The following is a 27,325-nucleotide window of genomic DNA, read 5'->3' as shown; positions in this document are numbered from 1 at the left end:
ACCATGCACGTGGACTTTGCTTGAGACCATAAATGGATTTATGAAGTTTGCACACCATTTGTGGATTGTTTGATTGAGGATGACCTGGAGGCAGTTTCATGAAAACTTCTTCTTCAAGCTCACCATGCAGAAAAGCATTTTTAACATCCATTTGAAAAAGAGGCCATGCATTGTTAATGGCAACAGATAACAACACCCTCACAGTGTTCATCTTTGCCACAGGAGCAAATGTCTCCTTGTAATCCACTCCATGGGTTTGAGTAAATCCTCGAGCAACCAAACGAGCCTTGTTCCTTTCAATCGTGCCATCTAAATGGAACTTGGTCTTGCATACCAACGACTTCCCACAGCCTTCTTTCCTTTGGGAAGTTTCACTATAGTCCAGGTGTTGTTTTCATAAAGAGTTTGAAGCTCTTCTACCATAACAGCTCTCCACTCACTGTGTAGATTTGCTTCTTGAAAGCTTTGTGGTTCATAGGTTTCAATAATTGCACTGAGAAATGCAACAAAGGAGGATGAAACTTTACTGTAATTAATAGCAGAAGTCGAGGGATACCTGGCATTGTAAGTTACATAATCATGTAACTTGGATGGAAGTTTCCTCTCATGGGGAGGATTTTGACAAACTGTGGGAGATTGAGTTGCTGGCAATTGAGCAGTTTCTTGGTTGGAAGGACTACTTGAGGGTTCTGATGAGATAGGTTCTTCAGGGACCACAGGTGGAGAATCTGCAAGTTGCGAGAATTAACCTCATTCAATACCTGGTCCCTTGAAATATCTGTTGTATCCTCTTCACTTGGATATGGTATTGGGAACAAATCAAGCAAATTTTCCCCCTCTCTAGAATAGTCCAGAGGTTAAGTAAAGTAAGGCATGGTTTCTTCAAATTTCACATTTCTTGAAACAACTATTTTCCTAGTTGTTGGATTGTAGCATTTGTAACCCTTTTGAGTGGATGAATAGTCTAGGAAAACACATTTGGCAACCCTTGGATCTAGTTTGTCACGATTTGGTGCTTGAATGTGAACGAAGCATGTACATCCAAAAACTCTCAAATGGGATAGATTGATCTGTCTATCTTTCAAGACCTCATAAGGTGATTTAAAGTTCAATATCTTACTAGGAAATTTATTGATGAGATATGCAGCAGTAAGAACACCTTGGGACCAAAAATTTTTAGGCACATTCGAGTGAAATATAAGAACTCTAGTTTTTTCAAGTAAATCTCTATTCTTCCTTTCTGCTACCCCATTTTGTTGAGGTGTTCCAACACAACTAGTTTGATGTAATATACCATGTGTCCTTAGATAGTGAGACATGTTATGGGACATATATTCGGAGCCATTATCTGATCGTAAGACATGAATTTTTGAAGCAAATTGTGTGTTTACAAGTCTATGAAAATCTTGAAAAACTTCCAGCACTTCACTTTTAATTTCAAAAGATACAACCAAGTGATCCTTGTGAAATCATCTACAAAAGTTACAAAATATTTGTATCCGTCAAAGGACTCTAGGACTGGTCCCCAAACATCAGAATGCACGATTTCAAAAGGATTACTAGCCCTAGACAAGGAGAAAGTGAAAGGTAATCTAGTGGACTTAGAGAAGTGACAAACATCACAGGAACTTGTAACTTTGCATAGGTTTGGAAACAAAAAAGACAGAACTTTATCAGAAGGATGTGCAAGTCGTTGATGCCAAAGTTGTTGTTCTTGAACTAGGCTTGAAGTGACTTGGAAAACCTTGGGAATTTGGACATGCTTGGAAAGGTAGTAGAGACCATTTAAGAAAAAACATTCACCAATCGTCTTCTTGGTGGTGATATCCTGAAAAACCACAATTTTTTGGGGAGAAAATAGCAAGACAGTTCAATAAGTTTGTGATTTTTCCAACCGATAAGAGCTGAAAAAGGAATGAGGGAACATAAAGAGCCTCAGACTCGACATTACTAGAAATCAAATGTGTTTTCCCTGTCCCTACAACCATAGCACCCTTGCCATTAGCAACTGACACTTGAGATGGACATGAGAGTTTTTCAAAATTATGTCGATTTGTAGACTTGTTAGTAATATGATCAGTAGCTCCTGAATCTATAATCCAATAATCATGCACATTACCTACTTTAAGAGCAGTTGAGAAGGATTGTACGATACCTGGAATATCTTGTTGTGTCACACCTTCTTTTTCAGCCAAAAAACCAGCAAACTGCTCGAGTATAGCACCTTATTTGTTGTCACCTTGACTAGTTAATCCTTCATTGTCTCCATGACCTTGTTTCTTGTGGAGGAATGCAGCAAATTCATTGATCAGGGTGGCTGGATTGGAGGTGAACTTTTGTACTCCCTCGGAATGAGTGGTGGCGGTATGATTTGCCTTGTAGGTTGAGTTGTGTGAACCCTTAAGGAAACCCTTGTTGTTGTCCCTAGAAAACTTGGGCCTTAGTTCAGGGTGTAGAATCCAACAATGATCTCGTGTATGTCCACCAGTATCACAGTAACTACATTTTACAATAGGTTTCTTTCCTTTGTAGCCCCTCTTTTCACTAGTTCTGTGGGTAAAGAGATATACCCTAGCTTCTGGTATATTTGCCTTTAATTCCATAGTCATGATTTTTCTGTGAGTTTCTTCCCTTTGAATCGTGGCACACACACTTGAGAATGAGGGAAGATCAGGATTCATGAGGACATGACTCCTAAGATCTTTATATTCAGGACTTAAACTCACAAGAAGTTGAAATATTTTGTCTTCCTTAGCTCTCTTGGTCAGCATAGCGGCGTTAATGGTGTGTGGCTGATAGACATTCAACTCGTTCCACATGGTGATTAACTTCCCAAGGTACTGCACAAATGAGTTCCTTCCTGTTGTAGACCAACAATATCCTTTTTTAATTGGAACACTCAAGCTGCATTATTCTAATTCCCATACATTTCTTTGAGATTTTTCCAAATGATGCAGAAGGATTCAGCATAGCTGAAAATTTCTGCAATCTTTCGATCCATAGAATTGAGTAGCCATGACATGACCAACTAGTCCTTGCACAACCAATCATTGTAATTTGATGAGGACACATCAAGCGCTGGAATAACACCATTAACATAACCAAGTTTCAATCGTCCTCCCAAGGCAAGAGTGACTGCTATCTCCCAGGGAAGATAACTGAACTCATTTAGTAAGACAGAACTAAGACGTTGATTTGGGTTGACATCAACATCTAAATGAAATGAAGATGGCGCAACATGTGAGCTAACTTCTTCGCCATGCACTGAACTCTCTTCAGCCATGATAGAGAATTAGGAAAAGCTCACAGATGTCTCAAGAAACTACTCAGAAGCAAGTCGATTAGGATCACTGCTCTGATACCATATTAAGATTTGTTGCTGCTTAGTAGATTCTTTGTCGGCCCCGGAGACTAATGGTGAGATTGGTGGTGGTGGAAGTACCATACCAGGCAACACGACAAGATCTTTTTTAGGTTCGATTAAACCACAGTTTTCTTGTTGTAACTTCAATCGGGCCTCAAAATTTTGCCTTGGGACATTCACGTTCTACTACCATCCTCAGCTGGACACATGCAATTATTCAAAACTTTCAAATGGCCATAAATCATATTTCTGTTCTTCATGCATTTCAAAGTAAGAGTTCAGCATCAGTATGAAGTAAAATGACTCGACACAACCTGAATGAATCACGACAGAACCTTTATCAATTATACATGCACCATCCTTTCTGATAATGGATTAAATGGCGGGGTAGAATTGCAGTGACATAACAGAAACTGATAAATTTGCCCTTCAATACTAAATACAAATTTAAAACATTGATTTGAAAAGGAAAAAAACAGTTTCCCCTATACCAGAATGCCGAAACATTCATCTGCAGAAATATAATTTGTGGTTGGATACCATACCAATTGAGAGGAGTGATTATCAACCAAGTGAAGCACGTGCTCCAAGTCCTGGGTATGAAAAACTTTACGGCAGACGGGGGCAGTTTCCCATACTTTCTTCCAAAGCTCCACATTTTTGTAACAACAAATCATCATTATTTAGGAATTATATTTTCTTAAAAACCATAAAGTTTACTAAGCGAGCTTCACAGGTGACGTGGCCCATAAATACGTGACAGAATATTAAAATAAATAAATAAATAAATAAATAATAATAATAATAATAATAATAATAATAATAATAATAATAATAATAGTAAAAAAATAATAGAAGAAAGAAAACCTATCATAGGATAAAAAAAGAGGACAGTGGGCTATCCTTAATCTACACAAAAGCATGTAACAAGCACACCCTTAAATGCACGAGTGTTGAACACCACCAAAGGCACCACCTATGCGCCTACCACAACTAAGCGAAAACTATAATACTTGGGCCATCACGATTTTTGGGTACTTTAAGAATGGACAATACCAGTAACCCGATTCTCCTGTCTTACAAATCTCCCATACCACTAAAAAAGAAAAAAAAAAAATATATATATATATATATATATATTTCCCATACCACTGCCCATACATAATAGAAATCGAAGCTGCAAAGCTCCAACACTAACCTCATCCTGTTTTTCTTTTTCAAGTTTTTGAGGCAAGAATCCTCCTTGAAGAACTTATCCACAAGAAAACACCACCCTCGAAGGATCTGCACACTAGAACTGCTTCCATGCAATAGTACAACAGATTTTATCCAATAAATCTCAACGAAAAGAACGCACATCAAACACTTCATTAAGTGCATTTCAGAGCGTCCAGTCACCACCAACTCTAAAACCATGTAGAGCTTCCAAGAAACTATCAACCATTTCAATCTCTGCTCACTAGAACTTCTAACAAAAGCAAGATTCAACTAAACCGTACCCCCAATCTGACTGAAAGAGTCCGTATCAGGGCAATTTTATCCCATACAATGCAAAGCATCCTACCAGAAACAAACTTGGATGCAAAGTCAATATCACTTCCCTTGCATACCGGCCAAATATTCTATATAAACCTCCAAATCCTTTCAGACACTTCTCCACAAGCCCACACATGAGTCACCGTCACTTCCTGTGTGCTTCAGCCGCCAAAAAACTTCCATATTTACAAGCCAACAAACAAGTCCATAATTGATTCCTCTACAGTCTACACATAATAATTGGTGAGGGAAACACAAGTTATCTCAACCAACCAAGTGAAATTCAGGTTCGTTAGCCAACTCACCTGAAGAAAGCCTCTTGTAAAGTTTTCCATGACCGGAACCAAAACAGACATATTACATAGATAACCTAGATAAAACATTAAGGTTCCCCTTAAGTTTTCTTTCCTACCACACACTTCTCTATCCTTTCCATATTTGAATTTCAAATGAAAGACCAAAAACGAACCTGTTTACGTAAAGAAGCAGAGAGCTAACTCTGCACTCCCGATCAGCAGAAATCAGCAATATCTCGTGCAACTGGAGTCTGGAATAGATTTTAGGCTTTTTATCTAAGGGAACGAACATAAGGCAAAGGAAGAAGTAGAGTATCATAGGTTTTTGAGGTACCAGGAGTATCTTTCACTAGAGGACAGGGGCCGCATGCTGGTCAATGAGATTGGCACAACTCCTCACTTCGGTCCCTGAGATTTAAAACCAACAGAAATGGTCCATGAGATTGTCAACCGTCAATCATTTTGGTCCTTCTGTGAGAAATCTCTGCTAAATAGAGAGTATTTTTGTCAAATTAACCCCTCCCCTTTGAACTAGTGGTTTCTTCATTTCAACGGAGATTTTTCATTGAGGGACCAAAATGGGACGGTTGACAATTTCTAGGACCACTTCTAACGATTTTAAATCTCAGGGACCAAAATGAGGAGTTATGACAATCTCATAAGTATTTTGGCTAAAAGGCCTAGTTTTCTTTTGAAGATTTCAGTCTTATCCATCTAAACCTTAGACCCAATACATCTTTGACTCATAAAATAAGACACCTCAAATACATTATTTTTCCCAATTTGCACAATTGAAAAAATCGTATCATCTTTTAATTACGCATGTGAAATCTGAATAGATCTTGCAGTACTAGAGACCACATCAAACCCATAAGAGAACCACCCTCTAAGGTGCGCTATGGATCAACCGGCTAAGCACCACCATGACTAGATAAACAGAACTGAAAGAGGATGAACTCCTTTGTGGAGACCGCTTGGGCAACCAAACAAACCAGGTGGGTAGTCATTCACAAAGGCAGAAAGTCTACCAGTACAAATACAGTAATGTATAAATTGCCACAACTGATTCCCAATCACCCAATTAACATAAGCATATCCCTTCTCTGTATCCAATTCACAAATGAAACTATTTGTCCCTGATCTGAACCTACTCATTACTCATTAGCAATCAACTAATCCAAAATTCAACACATACCTACATGGGCATTCTGGGATCCCACATACTTTTATCAAGACCATGCTTCAGCTTATGCCTACATTACAAAAATCTTGCCAGTCATGAATGTAAACTGTAACAATAACAAAGTAATAAGTAATAAATACAAAAGCCTTCCATAAGCCTCTTCCAGATATCCTATCCCAATTCTCAAGTAATCCTTACGAATCATGCTACTTTGAAAGTTTGAAACATCAACATGAGAATGCATACTGTCCACACACCACCTTCTTCCCCTTCTTTTAAGGGACGTGGGTTGTTACAACTATATGTTTTCTTATGCAGATCCAAGATAAGAACTTATGTGTCAGTTGTTAGATCAGACATTAATTTTTGAGATGCAGGACCTAAGTTCATCCAATCAATTACACAGCTATGGACTCATTCAACTTATTCTATCCATATCTTGATGTTTACATATTCTTAAGCTTGTATTTTGTATTAAATATTCTCTTGATGCTCTTTTATAAGTACATTTTATTTTTGGTAAGGCTTCTTCTCTTTGCAAAACCAACCGTATTACAAGAATCCCATATAAAGTTGAAGTAAATTGCCCAATGATCTCCTCAAGCTCTAGAATTCAACCTACTACCAAACAACTGTGACTCAAGTATACTTTTATGGTTTCTCACGTCTCGATGCAGATGTGCACTTGATGAATCACTGGTATTTCTTTTTTCTTCTTTTTGAAGCCAACTCCACCACCTAATAATGCACTCAGTGCCACATTTTAAAACAAAAAAGGGAGAACAAAATTTAAAACCGAAACCCTTAAATGTAATCTGACACCAATATATATATATATATTTAGAGAAGCAATGGAAACAAGACATCAACTTCATAAATGGCAAAGCATTTTTCTGCTCATCTTCTGGGACCAAAGGATACAAACACAATGGACAGTCTCCATCAGGGCGATTCATAACAGAGAGCTTCTCCACTGCTTCCTGAACACATATCTTAATGTATCAGTCTCCTGAATATGAAAGTCCGGGAGTGTTCACAAATGGTGAATATATCTCTACATCGGGAAGGGATAAAAACCACGAGCTACCATAAGACCGATATTTAAACACTCATGAGGATGCAGATTGCAGGAGCTACATAATGTGCAGAGTTTATCTAAACTTTTTGACAGTGTCACAAAGGAGCAATGTATTCGTATGTCAAACAGTTTTTGCGAAGTTGGCTAGAGCAGCAATTACCTCACAAATTACCACAAGCATTAAACAAGACGAGAGTTCCCATGCTCTGTCCCTTATCGAATTTGTTAGATGTTTTTGCCTTTGAAAATCAAGACCCTTTGAATCTATAAGATCAATATGTGGCAGTTCATTCAGATACTAACAAAGAAGAGAGAACCAAAAACAGAAAACTTGGTAGGAAACTGAAAAGATAAGAGATTAAACCAAGCCTATAGCAAATGATGAATGCATAAAGAATATTATTTTCATATTAATCTTCACCTGAGAATCTGCTCGAATTCCCATGACAGCTTCCACAAACTACAAGCAATAAGAGATTTTCACCATTGAAGCAAAAACAAAGAAGGAAAAGATTGCAGCTTTGCAATAAAAAACTAAACTTTTGCTCCACCAGCTCGACCTCTACGCTAACAAACTACGCAATCAAACAAATTGAAACGCAAATCGCTGTTTGGCAGCTGAGAAACTTTCAGAAAGCATAAAATACAAAAAAAGTGCTCTTTTGTTTCTTTCATCAGATTTTCCCAGACTTTCTCAGCAACCAAACAGAATTCAATCCAAATTTTGAAAGAGAGTGATAAGAAAGAAGCAAGCAGTAAAGAGTATGTGGGGAAGGACCTGTTGTGAAGCAACATAGGTGGTGCGAGGTTTGATATGGAGGTGGAGATGGGGAGGGTAGGATTGGAGAACCACTCAATCGCCCCCGTAGACTGATTGTACGGCTTCCAGTTCCGCCGCCACTTCTTCCTCCTATTGGGAGGTAGCTGTGGCCATAACGTACAGAGTCTTACAGAGTTGGATGTGTCTCGTTCGTCGCTCACAATCTCATATTTTCACTTGAAATAATAAAAATATAAGATTCCTTCTTTTATAATGAGAAAAATGGCTGGGATGAAAAGGAGCAAATCCAACCGCCTGCTGAATGAAGTTTTTGAGCTATTTTAATAAAAAAAAATGTTAATTAGTATTACGATATAATAAGATTCTTCTTCACAAATAAAAGATTTTAAGTTTGATTCTCGTTAAAAATGAATTTGAACCATATTATTGCTAATTCATGGTCAGACTAATCACATCTCCTTCTTGGTGTAAATAATACTATTTGTTCAAAAAAAAATTTAAAAAAATGGAAACACCTAAGTCCAACATGCTAGCTAAATTAGTATATATCTTAATTTTATAAACAGTAATGAGCCAGACTTAGCTAGGAAGAGACAGAAATTAAAATTTTTGCTAATTAGAATCAATAAAATTGTATTGTTTGTGGCATTCAAGAGAAGAAAAAAGGGATTAGGATCCCAGCATGCAGATCCAACTGATCAAAAGATGTCAACCTTCCAATTTCATCCTGCCACCAGAAAGTGAATTTAAATGTTAAAAAAATTTCACGCAAAACAAGGTCATGTTCAGCTCCTTTTTACTCTCCTCGAGCGCATTTTCAATTCACTCTAGCGCCATGTTTTTTTCCTCTGAAACCTTCCACTCTCCTCTGGCTCTTTTCTCCAACTAACCAAAAGATGTTGCCATCCAATTTCCTCTTCGTTGCTTCACGAGTTTCTATGCATACCCATTTTCATTTCGTCTCCTTTCTCCAAAAATTCTGAAGAAAACAAAATCATCATCTGAGCCTTGCAGGATGATCACCATTGTGGGATCTTTGCCTTTGAGGAAGATGGAGAGAGAGGGAAACGGTGCATAGAAGAGTCTGGCATGGACCCCTTGAAGTTTAGATTTTTCCTTAAGGGTGTTTGGTTGTTGATTTACGAAGATGCAGCACAAGAATTTAGTGAATGTAGGTTATTCATATTTTTCCTGTCTACACTAATTCATGAAGGGATTTGTACAAAATGCTCTGTTTTTGGTTAATTGAATCAATGAAATACTTTTATAAATAGACATAAGTTCAAAGCAAATTCATATTTGTGGAATGTTTTCACTCGAAAAAGTAATAGATCAGTAGCATTGGTATTGATGAGACACCTCTTTCTTCTTAAGCCCTTTTGGAATGACAAGATCAACATTCTCCAAGCAACTGGCCATCTAGCTATTACAATTGGTATGCCTTTTCTCATGTGCATCATCAGTCACTTCCAGAAGCAATAGGTCTTCAACCATTTTTGACAATTTATTTGCTTGCTCATTCAATAGTTCCTATGCCTTTTCATTCTCAGATGTTCTTGTTGATAATCTAGTGCATACATAACACAAGGACCTATATCTGGAACCGTGATGCAATTTAGGCTCTACTTGAATCTCACGCACACATGTCCACCACACTCTCAACTTTTGCTTCTTTCTCCACCTGTTCAATATATATTGTTCAAGAATTTCTTTGATAAGCATGACTTCTCTAAGAACTTTAATAGCATGACTACACAGAATACCTTTCATCTCTAATAGCCTACAGTTATAAGAAACAGTAGATCCTTCCCTTTTCACCTTACGCTTCTTAGACTTATCATCTAGTTCAACCGTGTATACAAAGATATCACCTTTAGCAACACAATTAGTTATTGACAATTCAATAGATTGTTCAAGCTAATCTTGAAACAATTTGGAAATCACTTTCATGTAAACTTCTCTAGCTTATTGCAACATTTTGATGTCAAATTTGACATGCACAATTCTGAATTGTAGGTCATACTCCGCTTCCCATTCCTTGTACCTAGTATCAATAAGAACCCTCACAATGTTTGTGAAAAATTGAACAATATTGAGACCTGACTTCAAATAATTTTTCAATGTTGCATTAAAACTTTCACTAATTTGTGTGCTTCATATTCCTGTCAACCATACCGACCTCACATATGCGTAAGCCCATTTCTTTCTAATCTTAGAAGCAGTGGCTAACTAGCCATTCTTATGTGCATCATACTCATCAAACATACAATTCCAAGCAGCTAAAAACTCATCTTTCTCCTCAATTTTGTAAAAAAACATTCAAAGCATTGTGAACTCCTTCCCTCACCTTTGAACTGAGCATTCATACTCTTACAAGCATCCTGCATCAGATGCCACAAACAAAGTCTATGGTAAGTTTGAGGCATCCCTTCTAAAATGGCCTTAGCTATCGTAGGATCTTGATCGATAAAAATAATTCTTGGAGCCCTGCTACATATTGCCTTCAAAAATTTCTTAGATAACTAACTAAATGAAGCAGCGGTCTTGTCATACATTAAGGCTACTCTAAATACAAAGCCAACAAACATTGCAAATGGTCGATCCAACTCATTGACTTTATAAGTTGTATCAAAACTTACAACATCTCCAAAATCTATAATCAATTATCATTTTTGGGTCTGCCCAAAACATGTTTGCTATTTGATCCTTTTTGTTCAAGTGTCGTTCATAAAAGAATGATAGGTTTTCCGATATTTGTTTGGAAAAGTTTTGTAGCACGAGTCCAACTTCTCCATATGCCATTTTCTTTTGCCTCACAATTGGAAGATAATTTTTTTGGTCCTGCTTAATATATCCCAAAGATTATCTTCCACCTGCTTGGTTGCTTATTAACTCATAAGCCAACCTAAGTGGAATCCTCAATTCTTCAGCCAAATCTACTTTAGTGGCTTGTGAGGCTGTGATTTTTCATTAGGATGGTAGCATATGGGCATATTCTTTCTTTACGAGGGTGATTATGTTGTTCAACAAAAGTTGCAAACACGAAAATTCTATAACGAATGAAACTAGAACACGTGTACAAAGTAGATTTGTATTGATTTGAATTTGTAGGTTACAATCTCTGTTTACAATTTTGCTCTGATTCAGTCTTCAAATTTGATGTAGATGCTAAGATTGTTGATCCAAGGGTCGCGATGACTTGATTTCGGAAGAACAATTGAACGATTGTTTCAAGTTTTGAGCTTGAAACGATGCTTGGGTGGTCTTCACCTCAACGTTGTGGCAAAGGGTGATGTTGATGCAGGATTTCATTGATTCAAGTGTTTTGGCAACTTGATCTTGAAACGAACGTCGTTACAAGTTTTGAGCTTGCAACAAAGTCTTGAAGGAATCGGCACAAGTGCTTGTTGATTCTTCAAGCGAGTGCTTCGACTTTGCTTGAAAGAAAGCTTCGGCTTTGGTTATACGTTATTCGAAGAAAGCTTTAGCAACGTATTAGTCTTCAAAGATTTGTGCAGAGGTTCTTCTCAATGTGTAATTTTCGACCCCTTTGTGTGTCTTGGCTTCTTGTATTTATAGACTTCCAAAGTCATGCCTTTGGATGGATTTGGCCTTGATATGTGTCTTGATTCGTCCATGGGAGAATTTAGGTATGTTTTATGTCTTAATTTCAGCCACTTTCTTCATATTGGCTGAAATTTATAAGCCATATTGCCTATTTGTGAGCAATCTTCAATTCTTGCTTATTTTGTGAAGATGATTTGGCTTTCCATTTGGTTTTGAGAGATTTTGGGTCCTTTGCCGATTTTAAGAGGGATTTTTCTCCCTTTTGCCGAATTTTGGGAATGTTTTACACTTCCTTTACTTGATTTGTGCCACATGTCATTGATGACTTGTCTATTTGTGATAGGTCATTTGCCACGTGGGGCTTTGTGATGCACCTTTTGTATGCAACGAAATTTACATGTGCTTGTCACATGTAGGAAATGTGTTTCGAAGTCCTGCAATGTGAATTTTCCAACTCAAGGGTCGTCGAGGCTTGATCTTGAATTAGTTTGCTTCTTCAAAGGCCATAAAGGCGTATTTCTTGAATTGACATGATGAATTTCATCAAGGCCGGTTGAGGCATATTTCTTGAACGAAATATTTCTTCAAGGGCTATTTGAGGCTTGGTCTTGAATGAAAATGCTATTTTTCTTCAAGGGCAGTAGATGCTTGATCTTGAAAGAAATGAAAATTTTCTTCAAGGGCCGTAGAGGCTTGATCTTGAGAGAAATGAAAATTTTCTTCAAGGGCCGTAGAGGCTTTCTTGAAAGAAATGAAATTTTTCCTTCAAGGGCTGTAAAGGCTTGATCTTAAAAGAAATGAATTTTTTTTTTCTGGCCATAGAGGCTTGATCTTGAAAGAAATTTTGGAAATGGATAAATTGGCATATACTTTTTGTGGTATTGATTTTCCATAACTTTTGACAAAACAAATTTGGTGTATTTTGAATTTTTCCTAGTGGTTGTAGGGGAAAAAAAAAGTTTTTCCTTCCTTAGGTAGGAACCTCCTTCAATTTTGGTAATGAGGGTAATTTCCTTCAAAGTGTTGGAAAGTTTTGGTGATTTCCTTCAAGGTGTTGGAAAGCTTTAATGCTTGTCCTTGGGTAAGCAGGATTTTCATTTTTTTTCCTTTCCTCTTTTCCTTGTTTTGGGAAACTTGAAGGCTTGTCCTTGCCTTAGAGGGATTTCTTTTTGTATTTTGGCAAGGAAAGGTACTTTCCTTTGATGTTTTGGAAATTTTAAAGCCCTTTCCTTATTTATTTATTTTTATCCTTTTCTTTTCTTTGCTATTTTTTGTTGCAAAAACACCATGTATTTCCCTTGTTGGTTTGGGAAACACGTCATCTGACTTGAAGGCCAAGTTTGAGGTCAATTTTTCTTCTGGAAAATTCTGTAAAAATATGGGAAACGTAGCTTTATCTCTTATCTTTTCAGGCATATATTGCACATCACTAGGAAAAACTAGAACATTTGGCTTTAGGGAAAATTATGAAATTTGGATATAACTATCATCAGCCTTTTGGCTTCCTTCTCCAATTGGCCTTGCATCAAAATTCCTCCGGAAAGTCGAATTATCACCAAAAACGTCCTGCTTGTGCAAATTGGCTGAAACTTGACATTTTTTGCTTGGAATTTGCTTCCTTCTTTTGGTTGGAATGTGCTTCCTTGTTTTGATTTTCCTTTTGCAATTTGGGTATTCATTTCTCTTATAGCATTAGGAAGCAATTGACCCCTATTTATAGGACAATTGGGTTTGTATTTTTTTTTCACAATTCCTACCCTTGCCGTGTGCTTGTTGCTGTGCTTTGTCGTGGGTTTTTGCTATTGTGTTTGTCGTGGTCTGCTTGCTTAGAGCTTGTTCCAGTGCGTCACTTTTTACTGTGTGGTGCTGTGCAAAAGATTGCAGCAGGTTTACACTGTGTAGTACCTTTTGGTCGCAATTTTCCCTCGGTGGTGACGTTGCCTTACAGTGCAAAAAGCTGCTTGCGTAATCACCGTGGGGTTGCGTAATGCAATTGTGTAGCATTTTGGTTTTCATTGCTATTGTAGCATGTGTTGAAGGACTGTCTTGCAGCTACCCTCTTTGTCGCGTAGTGCAAGAAACTAATTGCATAAACGTTGTGGGTTTGCAGTGTGCAATTGCGTAGCATTTTGGTTTTCTTTGCTACTGTAGCGTGCGTTGAAGGACCGTCTTGTACCTGTCCTTTTCGTCGTGCCCTTCGAGCTTTTGTGGCTTATTTCTTTTCATTGTTATGCATTTGTCATCATCATCCTTCAACGTTAACGAGATTTGTCTCCCATGTCTTTTGCTTTAGCAAAACAATTTTTGTTTCTTTGTTTTTTTCTTGCCGTCCCACCTTGTGCTTATGTTGCCTTGTTTGTTTTGTTACAGCCACGGTATTTTTTAAGTTCTTTAAGAGCAATACCATCACCATTCTTGTGAAGGAAGGCAATTCATGATGTGGTAGAAACTAACACACAAATTAAACCCTATAAATTATGCAATCGTAGTACGAGTAAGTAGGGATCGTTCTATTCCGAGGATTAGAAGGGATGCTAATTAGCACAAATTAAACTTATAAAACTGAAAACTAAGTTAAACTAACAACAAAACAATGAATGAGGGGGATTTTGGACGAATTTAATTAAAACAAAAGTAAATGGCTGCAAGTAAATTAAGTTGTGAATGAAATTTGGATGAAGGGATAACTAAATGATTCTTCTCCACACATGAAACATATGCATACAAATCGATTTCCAGTTATTCTTCCTATAAACCATGAATGACAATACTCCAAATTAATTGTGAACAACACTAATTAACTCTCAGATTTTTCTAAGTTCATTGAATTGGACTCAGCAATGCAACCAAATTATTCTTCTCAAGTTCTCTAACTATGAAAAGCATGATAGAGATACATCTCAAAGATCATTAAGTTATGTGAAAATCATAAGCGTTGACAAAGCATTCATAAATATGAAAAGCATGATACTCCTGCCAAGAATTTACTTATTTCAATCATGACTAGTGACTTTTACTACTTACAAATATAAGTTCATAACGATTAGGTGAAATTCCCTTATATTCTAGCATCAAATCCCTGCATGCAAACTAAGTATGCATCCTTAATAAACATAAAAGAAAAAGTTCTCTATAAAGTAGATAAGTAAATCACATTCATGTTTTATGAAACAATAACTGGATGTAATCAATTTATATAAAGCATATGATCATGGCATCGAATTCACCTCTAGCTAAAAAGAAACTTATTTACTTATGTTCATCATAATTGAAAAACAATCTAAAATAAACATTGATACTTAAAACAAAGATAGAAAACTCTAAAAATTCCAACAACTTCAATGGATGAATGGCAGGCATGGCACCCTCTAAATCTCTGCAGGAATTTCATATATATAGGGGGAATGGCTGAATCCAAGGAGGAAAAGGTTTTGGCATTTTGAATTATTTTAGAACTCTAAAAATCAAGTAGAGAGTCTTGGAATGTGATTAGGATTCCTCTTTGCAGCTGGAGATAAGATTGGATAAGATAAGATAAGATAATGTTCCTCTCCAACTAAGATTCCTCTTTCTTGTCTAATTCCTTGCCTCAACTTTAATTTCTCCAAATTTTAGCACATGTCTAGCACCATTTAAACACAAAAAACGTCCAACTCATATGTTATCCACGCCTGGTATCCAATCCAAGTCCAAAACTACTCCAAATTGCCCTATTTTGCCATTTATTGTCATCTTTACCGATTGGACCAACAATAATACAAAAATAACTTAAATTACTACAATAAATAGAAATTAACTAAATAAATGCAAAGAAATAAGATAACAAAGTCGCATAAATATGCTCCTATCAATTCACAAGATAGGGGAACGACGTTGAAGCTTTGTGTGCCATTGACTGGCCCTAAGGCGATTGTTCTTCCTTCAAAAGACAATTCGATGCACATCAAGTCATGGTCTTCTGACGCATCTTGGGAAGAGACAAATTTTGGTGGACCAAACACAAAGATGAAGGCCTGTATGTCGAGGATTCTTATCTTGAATCCTTCGCACCATGGTTGTGACAATTCACCGGCTTCATTTAAGCTTCTTGGCGATTGCGTTCGTAGCGGAACTACGACTTGGAATAGTAGTTTGCTGACTACTGAAGAAGCCGTCTTTGTTGAGTTTTATTAGGAATGGCTTGAAGATGTCTTGAGCAGATCCAAAGATGTACTTACCAACGTGGGCCTTTATCATGCTATGTACACATCTTTGTTTACTTATGATCACCATCCTTCTGTCCTTCATGCGTTCTTTGAGCATTGGTGTTCAGCGACCAACACACTTCACACGTCACAAGGGGAGATGTCGATTTCACTTTAGGATCTTTACAAGATAGAAGGCTTGCCGATTTAAGGTAAGTTTTATGACAAGGTGGTTCCTAGTGTGGAGGAATTTTCTCATCGCAATAGCTGATGATTGCCTACGAGTTGCCGTTATATATTTTGGGCGTATCATAAGCTTTCCCAAGAGGCTCAGGGTAAGTTAAGCGTGAAGATTTTTTCATGAATCTGATTTTGGTATTGGGATGCCATGAAGTACAAAAAGCCTTCGAAGAAAAGTGGCAACAACAAGACCACTAAACCAAATGGAGACTCAAACCTGTTAGGTGTCAATGGTTCAGCCAGACGTCGTTCCCCTGTCGAATTCAAAACGTTTAAGGATCTTGACATAACGTCAGAGCACGTGGAAGAATCTTACCTAGCCATTTTCTTAGCTCGTTGGCTTTGTAATTTTGTTTTCCCCAAAGACGACGTCAACCTTATTCATCCCGAAGTCTTCAAAGTGGCTAGCAAGATGGCTGCAGGTGAATCTTTCAGCCTTGCTATTTTGGTTTTAGCCAATATTTACAATGGCTTGAGTATTGTTTTGAACTTAGCGAGCACTGAAGATCGTGATGCGGTACTTTTCTGCCATTATGTCTATGATTGGTTGGGTGAGTACTTTGGCACTCATTTTTCTTCTTCGACTTTAGACAAGTCAGGGCCTTCCTCACTGACTTCGGCCAAGCTGGGGCTTTTGATGACAAAGTACTGTGGCGTGCTTTCTATGAAGAGCCTTGATGATTTGTAGGCGCAGGCATTGTTTAGAAGTTGTGAAGGTTTGAGAATGGATCACCTAGCAAGGGTTGTCTCGGCGCGACGAGGCCTTGTAGATGATTCACACCTTCGCTTCTCAGACTTGTATTATATTACAAGTCTTCACTCGGGGTATGTTTCTTTGGGCAAGGAGACCGATGTATTGTTCAGCCATATAGCCCTCACCGTTTCAACAGGCAATTTGGTTTTGTCCAACATGTGCCAGGTAAGCTGAAGGAAAACACACAGCCGGAATCCTTGGAAGCCGTATATATGCATTGAGAGTCTTGTATCCGTTTATGCACAAATGCTTCTATCACCCTGCCAACCAATGACGAGTTCAAGAGTAATCTAGTGACTAGTGCCTACGTAGATTGGTGGTCAAAGGTACATTGTGAAGACTTGGGGATGGTAAGTGGCGCCAATTCATCTCGTTCACTCAATGATGAGCCGATAAAGGGTTGTTCTGCGGTTCCTACATAGCTGGTACCTTTTGATTGTGCGAGTGTAGCTCATTTACAAGATGGACCTGCGGCTTTAGCTCCTCAATGCCCGTGTTTGTCTTCTCATCGTTTGGATGCTTCTGAAGAGGTGGGTGACGAGGTTAACTCGCATGAGGATGAACTTGTTTGCGGCAGCCTCAACAAGTTTTGAACAAGCGACCGCTTGAAGGTGCTCTGGATGACAGCGAAGTTAATTTCTGTCATAAGAAGAAGAAAGTGTTTAGGCTTCCTCAGTTTGATGGTCGTGTTCACTTGAGAAAAATGTATGTATTTCATTCTTTCTTGTGATTTCTTCTGTTTTTTTTTTTTTTTTTTTTTGGTTTTTTTTTTTAGGCTAGGCCTTCTTGTTCTTTTGACTTGGCGAACGTGGGTGTTCATTCCTTTACGGAAATGCTATTTGGAGGCAATCTACCTACAGACGAGGAGATTGGGGATCCACCCAGTGCAGAGCTTGTTGATAGAAACATATTTATACGACTTAGTTAGCTTGTTCTTGTGCATTTGTGTTGTTATTTCTTAGTTAATGTAGTATTTCAAGTCATTTGTGTGTGTTTGTAGGTCCAAAGGGTTAAAGTACCAAGAAAGTGCATTTTGGTGCATTTTGGAGCAGTTTTAGGCACTAAATGGATAGCTTGTATATGGAGCAAGGTGGATGGACGAATTTGGAGTAAAAAAAGGCTAGGAACATGCTACAAATCAGAAAAGGAAAGTTCAAGACAAAGAAGATAAGGAAAGAGCAAGAAATATGGAAACTTATCCTAACAACCTTATCTTATCCAAACCTTATCCTATCTTATCCTAACCTAATCTTGTTCGACCTTAATCCTAGCTGCAAGTGGACCTAAAAACATGATTTCTAAAAGCCTTATCTGACCCTAAAAGGGTGCCCCATCATTCCCCCTTTTATCTCTTCTAGAAAACCCAAAATCAGCCACAAAACACATAGTTTCTAGAAAGCCCAATTTTGGACGAATTTCCTAAACCTTTTCCCCTATGGATTCTGATTTATTAGGCCTTATTCCGTTTGGATTTGGGTTATACAAATCCTTTTCTGAAATTAATTGGGCCAAACCCCTTCCTAAGTGGATTTAATGACTTGTGCTGAAACCTAGGGCCCTAATCCTTAAAAATCTGCTAAGTTGTAACCCTAATCTAATTAACCCTAGGGTTGGCCGAACTATATATTGATATTTTCAGCCACAAATTTGGATGAACCTTCATGCTATTCAGAAAACTCCTTGCCGCAAGCCCTAGACCCCATTCTCCATCATTCATTCACTCCATACAACCCCATACACAATATGCCGCACCCTTCCACCCTAATCAGCCATCATTCATCATCCTAAGCAAGAATACACCATTCATCACCCCCAAAACCACCACCCATACCTTGTGCCACAGCAAGGAAGAAGGAAGAGAGCCCTAGACGTGCATGCCATTCGACTTGGAGTTGCTGGAACGTTTTAGGTGTAATCTTTCTTGTGTTTTTCAATGTTTAAATTCAAGAATATGTGCTTTGTGAGTATGAGGAACCAATCCCCTTTTGGCTAGGGGGAATTTTAAAACCATGGCTATATTTGCAATATGATTTGATTACTTCCAATTGTGATTTCATGAATTGTGAATTCAATTTACTTATCTGTTTGAATTAAAACTTGTTTGTGTATGTGGGTTGAGAGTGCACACTTAATTTGCATGCATAAATCTGATGCTAGGATATAAGGAAGCTTCACCTAATCGTTGTGAACTTATATTCATAAGTAGTAAAGGTTGTTAGTCACAATCCTGTTAAGTAAATTCTTGGCATAAGTATCATGCACTTTCATAATTACGAACGCCTCGTCAACACTTATGATTTTCATAGAAATTAATGATCTTTGATTGTTTCTCTATTATGCGCTTTCATGTAGAGAACTTTTGAGGAATAATTTGATTGCAATGCGCTAATTCCATTCAATTCAATGACTTAAGGAAAATCTGAGGGTTAATTTGAAGGAAAATTTGTGAAAAACAAGTTCATTTGAGCAACATCAACAACATGCAATTAACAATTAAAAGGCGGAATCATGTTTATATGCACTCAAAAACAAAACTTAACCCATGAACTTCAAAGCCTAGTAGATAGGTGAACCAAGACTCAACTCAAAACAAAGTGAGTTGAGAAATCAATACCTTTGTAGATTCCTCTTTGCATAAGCAAAGGCTAATCACCCAAAGAGAGGGCCTTCATTCCTTGCATCTTAGATCCATGGATTTGGATGGATGAAAAGGTTTCTCCAAGTTCCCAAAATTGAGAACCTCTAATGATTCATCACCAAGGCATAATGAAGAAGAAAATGAGTGACCTTGGAGGAGTTTGATTGCTAGATGATCCCTCCAAGGTTGGCCGAAATTTTTTAGAGAGAAAGGAGAGCTTGTGTTCTCATCCTTTCCCCCAAAAATAACCCTTAGTAAATTTTAGGCTATAAAGTCCTTTATATAGTCCCTTCAAATAAGTGACCTAATGGACCAAAAGCCCTATTCTTTTACCATGGCCGGCCTATAGGGTTTATTGGGCTTTCAAGCCCTTTGTTTATTCAAGTTGTCATACAACTTGAGTTAATGGGCTTGACATTCAAATCCCATTGGGCCTTGCGGCCCAAAACTAACCCGAGGTCTTTAACGAACTTATTCGTTTGATTAATTAACATATTAATTAATCCTAGCCTTAGATAAATAATTAAACCATTTAATTATTCTTACTCATCTCCGTTGTTTCTTCAAACTCTACCTTACTCGGTGAACGATCCATTAGGTTCCTTTTAGCGAGGCAGTGGGCGATTCAAACTCTTTCAAATCGATTGTGAATTGAAACTTACTTTCAATTCTCCCGTTAGTGATAATACACTTTTAGGGCTTCCACAAACCATGGTTGACGCCTAGCAGCATGTCATGGTTACCCAAGCTAATCAGAAGAGGTGGAGAACCTATTCAGTTTTAGGATTACAAATGCAATACGGTCTTTCTCTAATACAATACTCTTGACCACATTGTTTGGTTTGATAGTTTATTCATGTCTACTATCCAATGTGAGTCTTGTGCTTATACGATTACCATGAATGTGATTTGGAACACATTCCTAAATCTCATTCATACTTTGGCCAAAGATTCTCAATCATATCATAGAGTATTCTCCCTCAAACAGTTTGAAGGTTAGAGATCCCTTGTTGCGCATTCACTTGCCTCCATGGCTAAGTGGCTTAACCCCAACGATGCCATGGACACCCTCCTGATGGAGTGACTTTGACATAATCAAAGATTAAGGACCTAACCACAAGACAACTGTGATGCCTCAGGTCAAAAGACTAATTTGCATTATCCCAACCATGAGTTCTCATGTGACATGAATATGAGAACTCCTCGTTGATCGTGTTCAGTGAACTCATTCTCTATTGAGCACCTACGTACTTGTCTTGATGTCACACACACCAATGACTCGAGACTAGTCACTCTCCCTGAGAGAAGACATAGCACGTACTGATCTTAACGGACTGTCAATGCCCAATTGACAATCCTATGATCAGGAACGTTTAGGATGTGTCAACGAAAGAATGGTCTCATGAATCTAACTTCTTTAGATCGCATTCTTCCAATCACATATTCCTTGGACTTATTGTTTAAGTATATAACATTTATATGAGACGGCTCAAACAATAATGTTTGCCCTTAATATTAAACTAGTTTAGTTTAACATGTGAAATGTCCATAAAGCATCATCATATGATTGGTTTTAGGGCACATTTCCAACAATCTCCCACTTGCACTAGAGCCAATCAGCTTAGTCATCAGTGATGATACCTCTTCTGTAGTCATTTCATAAATGGCTGAGTAGTAGGCCTAGACAATGGATATCTATATGTTATCCATAGAAGCAACCTTGAGAATAACGACGTCACCATTATACATGATTCTCAATCATGTGGTTCAGTCTCTCATTTGAGTTCGGACCTTGATGAGACCTTGATTCCCTGGCTTGAGCTATCGCCCCATTAGTGTCATACACTTTCTGGTTGGAACCGAATGGAGAGTTCATGAATGAACTTTCCCATCCAAACAACAATGTTGTAAGCTTCTATATGGCAATATATTTTGCATACATGATGGAACACATTAAAGTCATTTACTTTTAACGTTTCCACCCAAATATCTCTTTAGTCATAATAAAGAGATATCTCATTATCACTTCATTCATAATGAAGAAATATTCTATGATGGATTAGATTCATAATCTAATACATTTACGCTTCCATAACGTTACTCTAATTCTTCCTCATTCTTGAGGAATCCATCCTTAGTATTTCTTAAATACCTAAGGATTCACTTGACAGTTGCCATGGTTCTGATCCTGGGCTTGCACTGATATCATCTTGTACCGTTCTAGGTACAACTTATATCAATGTTTTCATACAATATGAAATACATAAATCACCTTTCTGCGTATGCATAAAGGATTCTATTTACGCATTATTTCTTTGGGAGTCAAAGGGTACATTCCCTTTGAGAAGAACAACTTCCTAGTCTCACTAGAATTGTCATTCTAATTGAAGTTTATCATCATATGAGAAACTTCCTAGCATCTCTTGTCTATTTTAGGGATTGATATAATCCAATTATATCTTGAAATCTATCATTATAGATTTCCATCCCATGTATATAGACTATGTCTCCCATATACATTCTATCATTATAGAATGTTTAAAGTCATAACTTTAACGATGAAGAATTCCTTTCATTTTCAAAATTAATATATATCATGTATATATATTCAAATTTAGGAATATGATTAACTCCCACTAATCTTTTGTAAACCTAGTAAACAAAAGATTCATTTACATCTTTATGAGAAATCAAACAATTGATCTTTTCTCATAAGACGCTTATAGCTCCCACTAGCTTGCTAAGATCCATGATGGATGGATCTCTACAACTAACCTGTCTTGTGATTTATAATTTTAGACATATATTATCAAGACTATCTTAATAATGGTTTCGGAAACCCATATTATGTCCAAACATTAAATCACCATTTAGTTGTAGCTAGCAATCTTCGAATTAATTGAAACCAAGACTACGTCAAAGATGGTTTCTTCAAAGTCAACCATTCTCTTTGAGTGTAGTCACCTTAAGCTACCAATTAGCTGTGAAGGTTTCATTATTTCGGGTCAAATGGTACTTTACCATTTCCTTGAGTATATATCGTATATACACTCAATGTAGTCATAAGGATTTTCATTCTTTATTTCTTTCGAATTAAGAGGTGCAACTTTATGACATAGTCATAAAGTTCAAACCATTCAACTGAGACGGTTTATAAATCCTTCTGGACTACCTTGGAGCTTGTGGTATAGGAACTAGGTTGTCTTAGAAGTATATATCATATATATATGGGTAATTGATAATGTCCAACGAACTAAATCTTATTCATGTTCGTTCTTCTCCTAATGGAGAAATACATTATCTTATGATGCTATTTTCCTTGATATCTTTCAAGGAAACTCATCTAAAGTGTTACTTTTCCTTGGATCAAATCTAAGGAGGTAAATTCTTTAGACGTCTTACTCATCAACTTACATTTCTTGAATTCTTTGAAACCTTTTGCAAAGTATTCGGACTTGTGTTTATTCAAAGTAAACTATAGTCCAACCGAGAGCGATCTTCGGTGAATGTCATACAACATGAGTAGTATTATGTTGTGGACAAGTGCCACTAACATCTAAGTGAATTAACCTCAACAACTTTGTGATTCTTTCTTCTTTCCAAAAGAATAAAGATTCGAATATTTCGCCTCTATACAATTTTAACAAGAAGGTATTGGATCCGGATCTAACGATCCATAGCATCCATCTATGACCAACTCGTAACTTATGTTTTAGAGGTATCACAACTCAGTTGGGATTAGTCACTACCTTGCAACCTTTTGGGTTTTAAGCATCATCGTATTCTAAACAGTTAAACTACCACATCATCTCTACTATAGAGACAACCAATTAAATTACAATAATCTAATTATTGATTAATAAAGAACAATGTTTTGTCAAACAAAACATTCATCCATCTCTACTATAGTGACGGATTTAAGTTCCTTAAAATTGGAATGTAAAGACAATCTTTAGTATTTTCCAATTTCTTTGGTAGTTCACATGAGGAAGTAAGTACAATCCGCTTTCGCAGAGATCTATATTCGATTCACGTTTGGAATGTGAAGTACTTTCTCTTCTCTCATTTATCTTCTACTTCTTATTAGCCACACTTTTACAACGATTGTAAAACATAGTTGCTAATACAGAATCATGTATTCAAGTAGAAGAACCAACTGTTTTGAATTGTTCAAGAACATTTTACAACACCTTCGAAAGGTGTGTTCTTGACACTTGCAAGACATTTCTTGCAAATACCCCTTCCATTGTCCATCCTTTCATAAAGAAAGTTTGTTCCCTTGGAGTTATTTTGCCTTCTTCATTTGACTTCCCTTTTGATTACAATAGTCATGGTCCCTAAACTCCCACTATCTCTCTTGAAACTCATTTCAAATGTGTTATACACATCAAACGATTTGGAGAGCGTGCGGTTATTGTTCACTATATAGTTTACAATAAACTTAGTGAACCATTAGGATAGGGACACTAAGGTGAAGTCCTTGCCTAGTTTCCATCTCGTTAAGCGGTTTAACACTTCAACACTCAATGATTCAAAATCATCATAAGTCCATGTTGATGGACTATTTTTGTCAACCAACCATTATGTTCTAAACATAATTACAAACTTTCAAGAGTTGTTCAAGGCAACTCTCATTTCTTCATACAACAATTTGTATTTGAAGAATTATGACATTAAAAGTGTTGTCCTTCTCATGTTAGACTTATCTAACATATTCTTCCAATGATACATTATCAATAGGAAGATTGTGAGGATGAGACTACTTAGTTACATCTACAAGCCATTAAAGACAATCTATGGGATTGTAGAACTAAGTCCGGAAATTAAAGCATTCGGCTTTTCTTTGTCAAGTTTTGGATAGCGTTTGCAAATATATTGGTAAACAAATACATAACGAATATAAATTGATTGATTTTAAGCCATTTGATTCGGGTCTTTAAATCAAATAGCACCACCCACTATTTTTGGCAAATTCCATATCCCTCATCGGAATTCGAGAGTTTTGTTGAACTCTTAGCAGGGTATGGGAGACTCACCATTACCAAGCCCACCTCAGAATTATATCATGTTGGTTAGCAAAAATAATGATGAGAGAATAACACTTTAGTCATTTACAACTCTTGTAATTACCCATCTAGTTTGGCCTCTAGAGAATGAATGCCTCAGAATTATATCATGTTGGCACCATTGCACTTAGTTAAGTTATTCCCACCATGCTTAGTTTATGTAGAGGTTCAAGCACAACCTCAGAATTATATCATGTTGGTCATACTCGTTGTCTACACTCACCTCATCATATGTTTATGGACTCCTCCTGGATGTAAGCACATACTTTGTACTTCCCCATTATAGGGTGAAGCCGGTGCATGAGTCACAAACGATTGGAGCCCACCACGGTGGAAGGCCTACGAAGAGATATTCAAAGCATCTCTCGCTTATCAACTTAATATTGATTTGGTTGAGGGTTTTTAGGTCTCATCGCATATAAACATACATTTTAATCCAATTAAAACATTTTGGTCCTATTACAACTATTGGTCCATATGATTGATTTAGTAGTATATAATACTCCCACTATGCTTTTAAAACGGTTTTTAAAGCAAGACTATATGGTACTACTAACATTAGATTTGCATTCATTGATGGACTATATAGTTGCCTTAGGGCCTTAGGATGACTATGAACCTTTGATTCGATTCAACACGAGCCTAGTGTTGAATCTCGGTCTGGGATGGTGATTGATTTTAGTTACGCGTTTAATCACATTAAGGCGTGTTGTCTTATTGGGCGTTGGACCCAACTACTCCAATTTCATGCATATCGAATAAAACAAGAAAGGAGTACTTCAAAGTAAATAAGAGCTTATGCTCTTTTACAACAATTGATCAAATCCAATTACTTTAAAGTAAAGAAGAGCTTATACTCTTTTACAACAATTGATCATATCAAATTACAACCAAAATTTAATCTACACATTCCCATGGTTCAAACAAATTTGAAACGGCCTTTCACATAGCTCAATTATCGTAGGCTAAGGTTCATAATCACCCTTTCTTTAATTAATTAACGCTTTAACTAATTAAACATGAATGCAACATTTTCATTTGGTTTTTGTATCCATAGAATTGATTTAAATGGAGCTAAATGAAATGAAAATCCAATTCTCATTTAAAGAGACAAAACAATTTTGTTCTCTAACTAATTTGGGCCAAAATGCTATGACCTCAACTTTTGGGCCATTTTGCAAAACTTAAACTTTTGGGATCACTTTGTAAAAACACAAAAGTCCACTACTTCATGTAATTACAATTAGAACCCAAAAATTTCCACAAAAGCTAAAACTTCATTAAAGGAGCAAAACAATTTGTCCTTTTAGTGATTTTGGACCTTTACGTAAAAACGTAAACTTTTGGGTCAAAGTACAAATACACAAAAGTATCAAAACTTTATGTAATTGCATGAAAGCCCCACAAAGACCCTAATTGAGTAGGGTGGCCGGCCATTGAACAAAGTATTAAAAAAAATTTCAAAGTTTTTGTAAGTGGGATGTGTGAAATGGAATAAATCATTACACACCAACCCACTAAAATTTCTTTAATTTTTCAAAATAAATATCTAATATATTTAAACATAAGAAATATTTCAAAACAAAAACTTTATGAAATAAATCAAAACTTTGAATCAAAACACCAAACCTTTTGTTCTTGGCAAGAACATATCAAGAACAATGAAGAACATTCATGAAAACCCATAAGAGCTCCATGAACATTCTTCATCCAAAAACATACCAAAACCACTCAAACTTAAGGGAAATAACATACAACCATACTAGGGTACATAGGGGTTCCAAAAGTCACTTTAAAACACTTTTAACAAGTCAAACAAGAACCCAAAAATCCACCCTTTGGATTTGGCCGAATTTCCCAAAAAACATGGCACCAAATTTTAGCTCCAAAATTCATGCTCATATGAACTACATCTACAACATTTGAGATGGCAAATTTTCTAACAAAATTTACATTCAAAAAAGCAAGAATAAAGCTTGTAACAATTACAACATTCAAATCACAAACTATGAACTACAAAACCCAAAAGGATTCACCAACTACTAGACTTAGGCTCTTGATACCACTGGAAGGAAAATTTGTGAAAAACAAGTTCATTTGAGCAACATCAACAACATGCAATTAACAATTAAAAGGCGGAATCATGTTTATATGCACTCAAAAACAAAACTTAACCCATGAACTTCAAAGCCTAGTAGATAGGTGAACCAAGACTCAACTCAAAACAAAGTGAGTTGAGAAATCAATACCTTTGTAGATTCCTCTTTGCATAAGCAAAGGCTAATCACCCAAAGAGAGGGCCTTCATTCCTTGCATCTTAGATCCATGGATTTGGATGGATGAAAAGGTTTCTCCAAGTTCCCAAAATTGAGAACCTCTAATGATTCATCACCAAGGCATAATGAAGAAGAAAATGAGTGACCTTGGAGGAGTTTGATTGCTAGATGATCCCTCCAAGGTTGGCCGAAATTTTTTAGAGAGAAAGGAGAGCTTGTGTTCTCATCCTTTCCCCCAAAAATAACCCTTAGTAAATTTTAGGCTATAAAGTCCTTTATATAGTCCCTTCAAATAAGTGACCTAATGGACCAAAAGCCCTATTCTTTTACCATGGCCGGCCTATAGGGTTTATTGGGCTTTC

At 36.9% G+C, this 27,325-nt stretch overlaps 1 protein-coding gene across 1 annotated transcript; it reads right to left on the bottom strand.

Moving 5' to 3' along the window:
* Nucleotides 1-2,861: 2,861 nt before the first annotated feature.
* LOC137747946 (uncharacterized) lies at nucleotides 2,862-9,657 on the bottom strand. Its single transcript, XM_068488070.1, is given in 10 exon segments — nucleotides 2,862-3,547; nucleotides 3,910-3,987; nucleotides 3,989-4,014; nucleotides 6,189-6,343; nucleotides 6,454-6,485; nucleotides 6,985-7,359; nucleotides 7,618-7,755; nucleotides 7,879-7,917; nucleotides 8,236-8,367; nucleotides 9,598-9,657. Coding segments are annotated over 10 exon segments (1,260 nt in total). The 3' UTR covers nucleotides 2,862-3,322.
* Between the last annotated feature and the right edge of the window lie 17,668 nt (nucleotides 9,658-27,325).

This window comes from Pyrus communis, chromosome 10 (assembly GCF_963583255.1).
Source record: "Pyrus communis chromosome 10, drPyrComm1.1, whole genome shotgun sequence".
Taxonomy (NCBI): domain Eukaryota; kingdom Viridiplantae; phylum Streptophyta; class Magnoliopsida; order Rosales; family Rosaceae; genus Pyrus; species Pyrus communis.
This window is presented reverse-complemented; position numbering and strand designations above follow the sequence as displayed.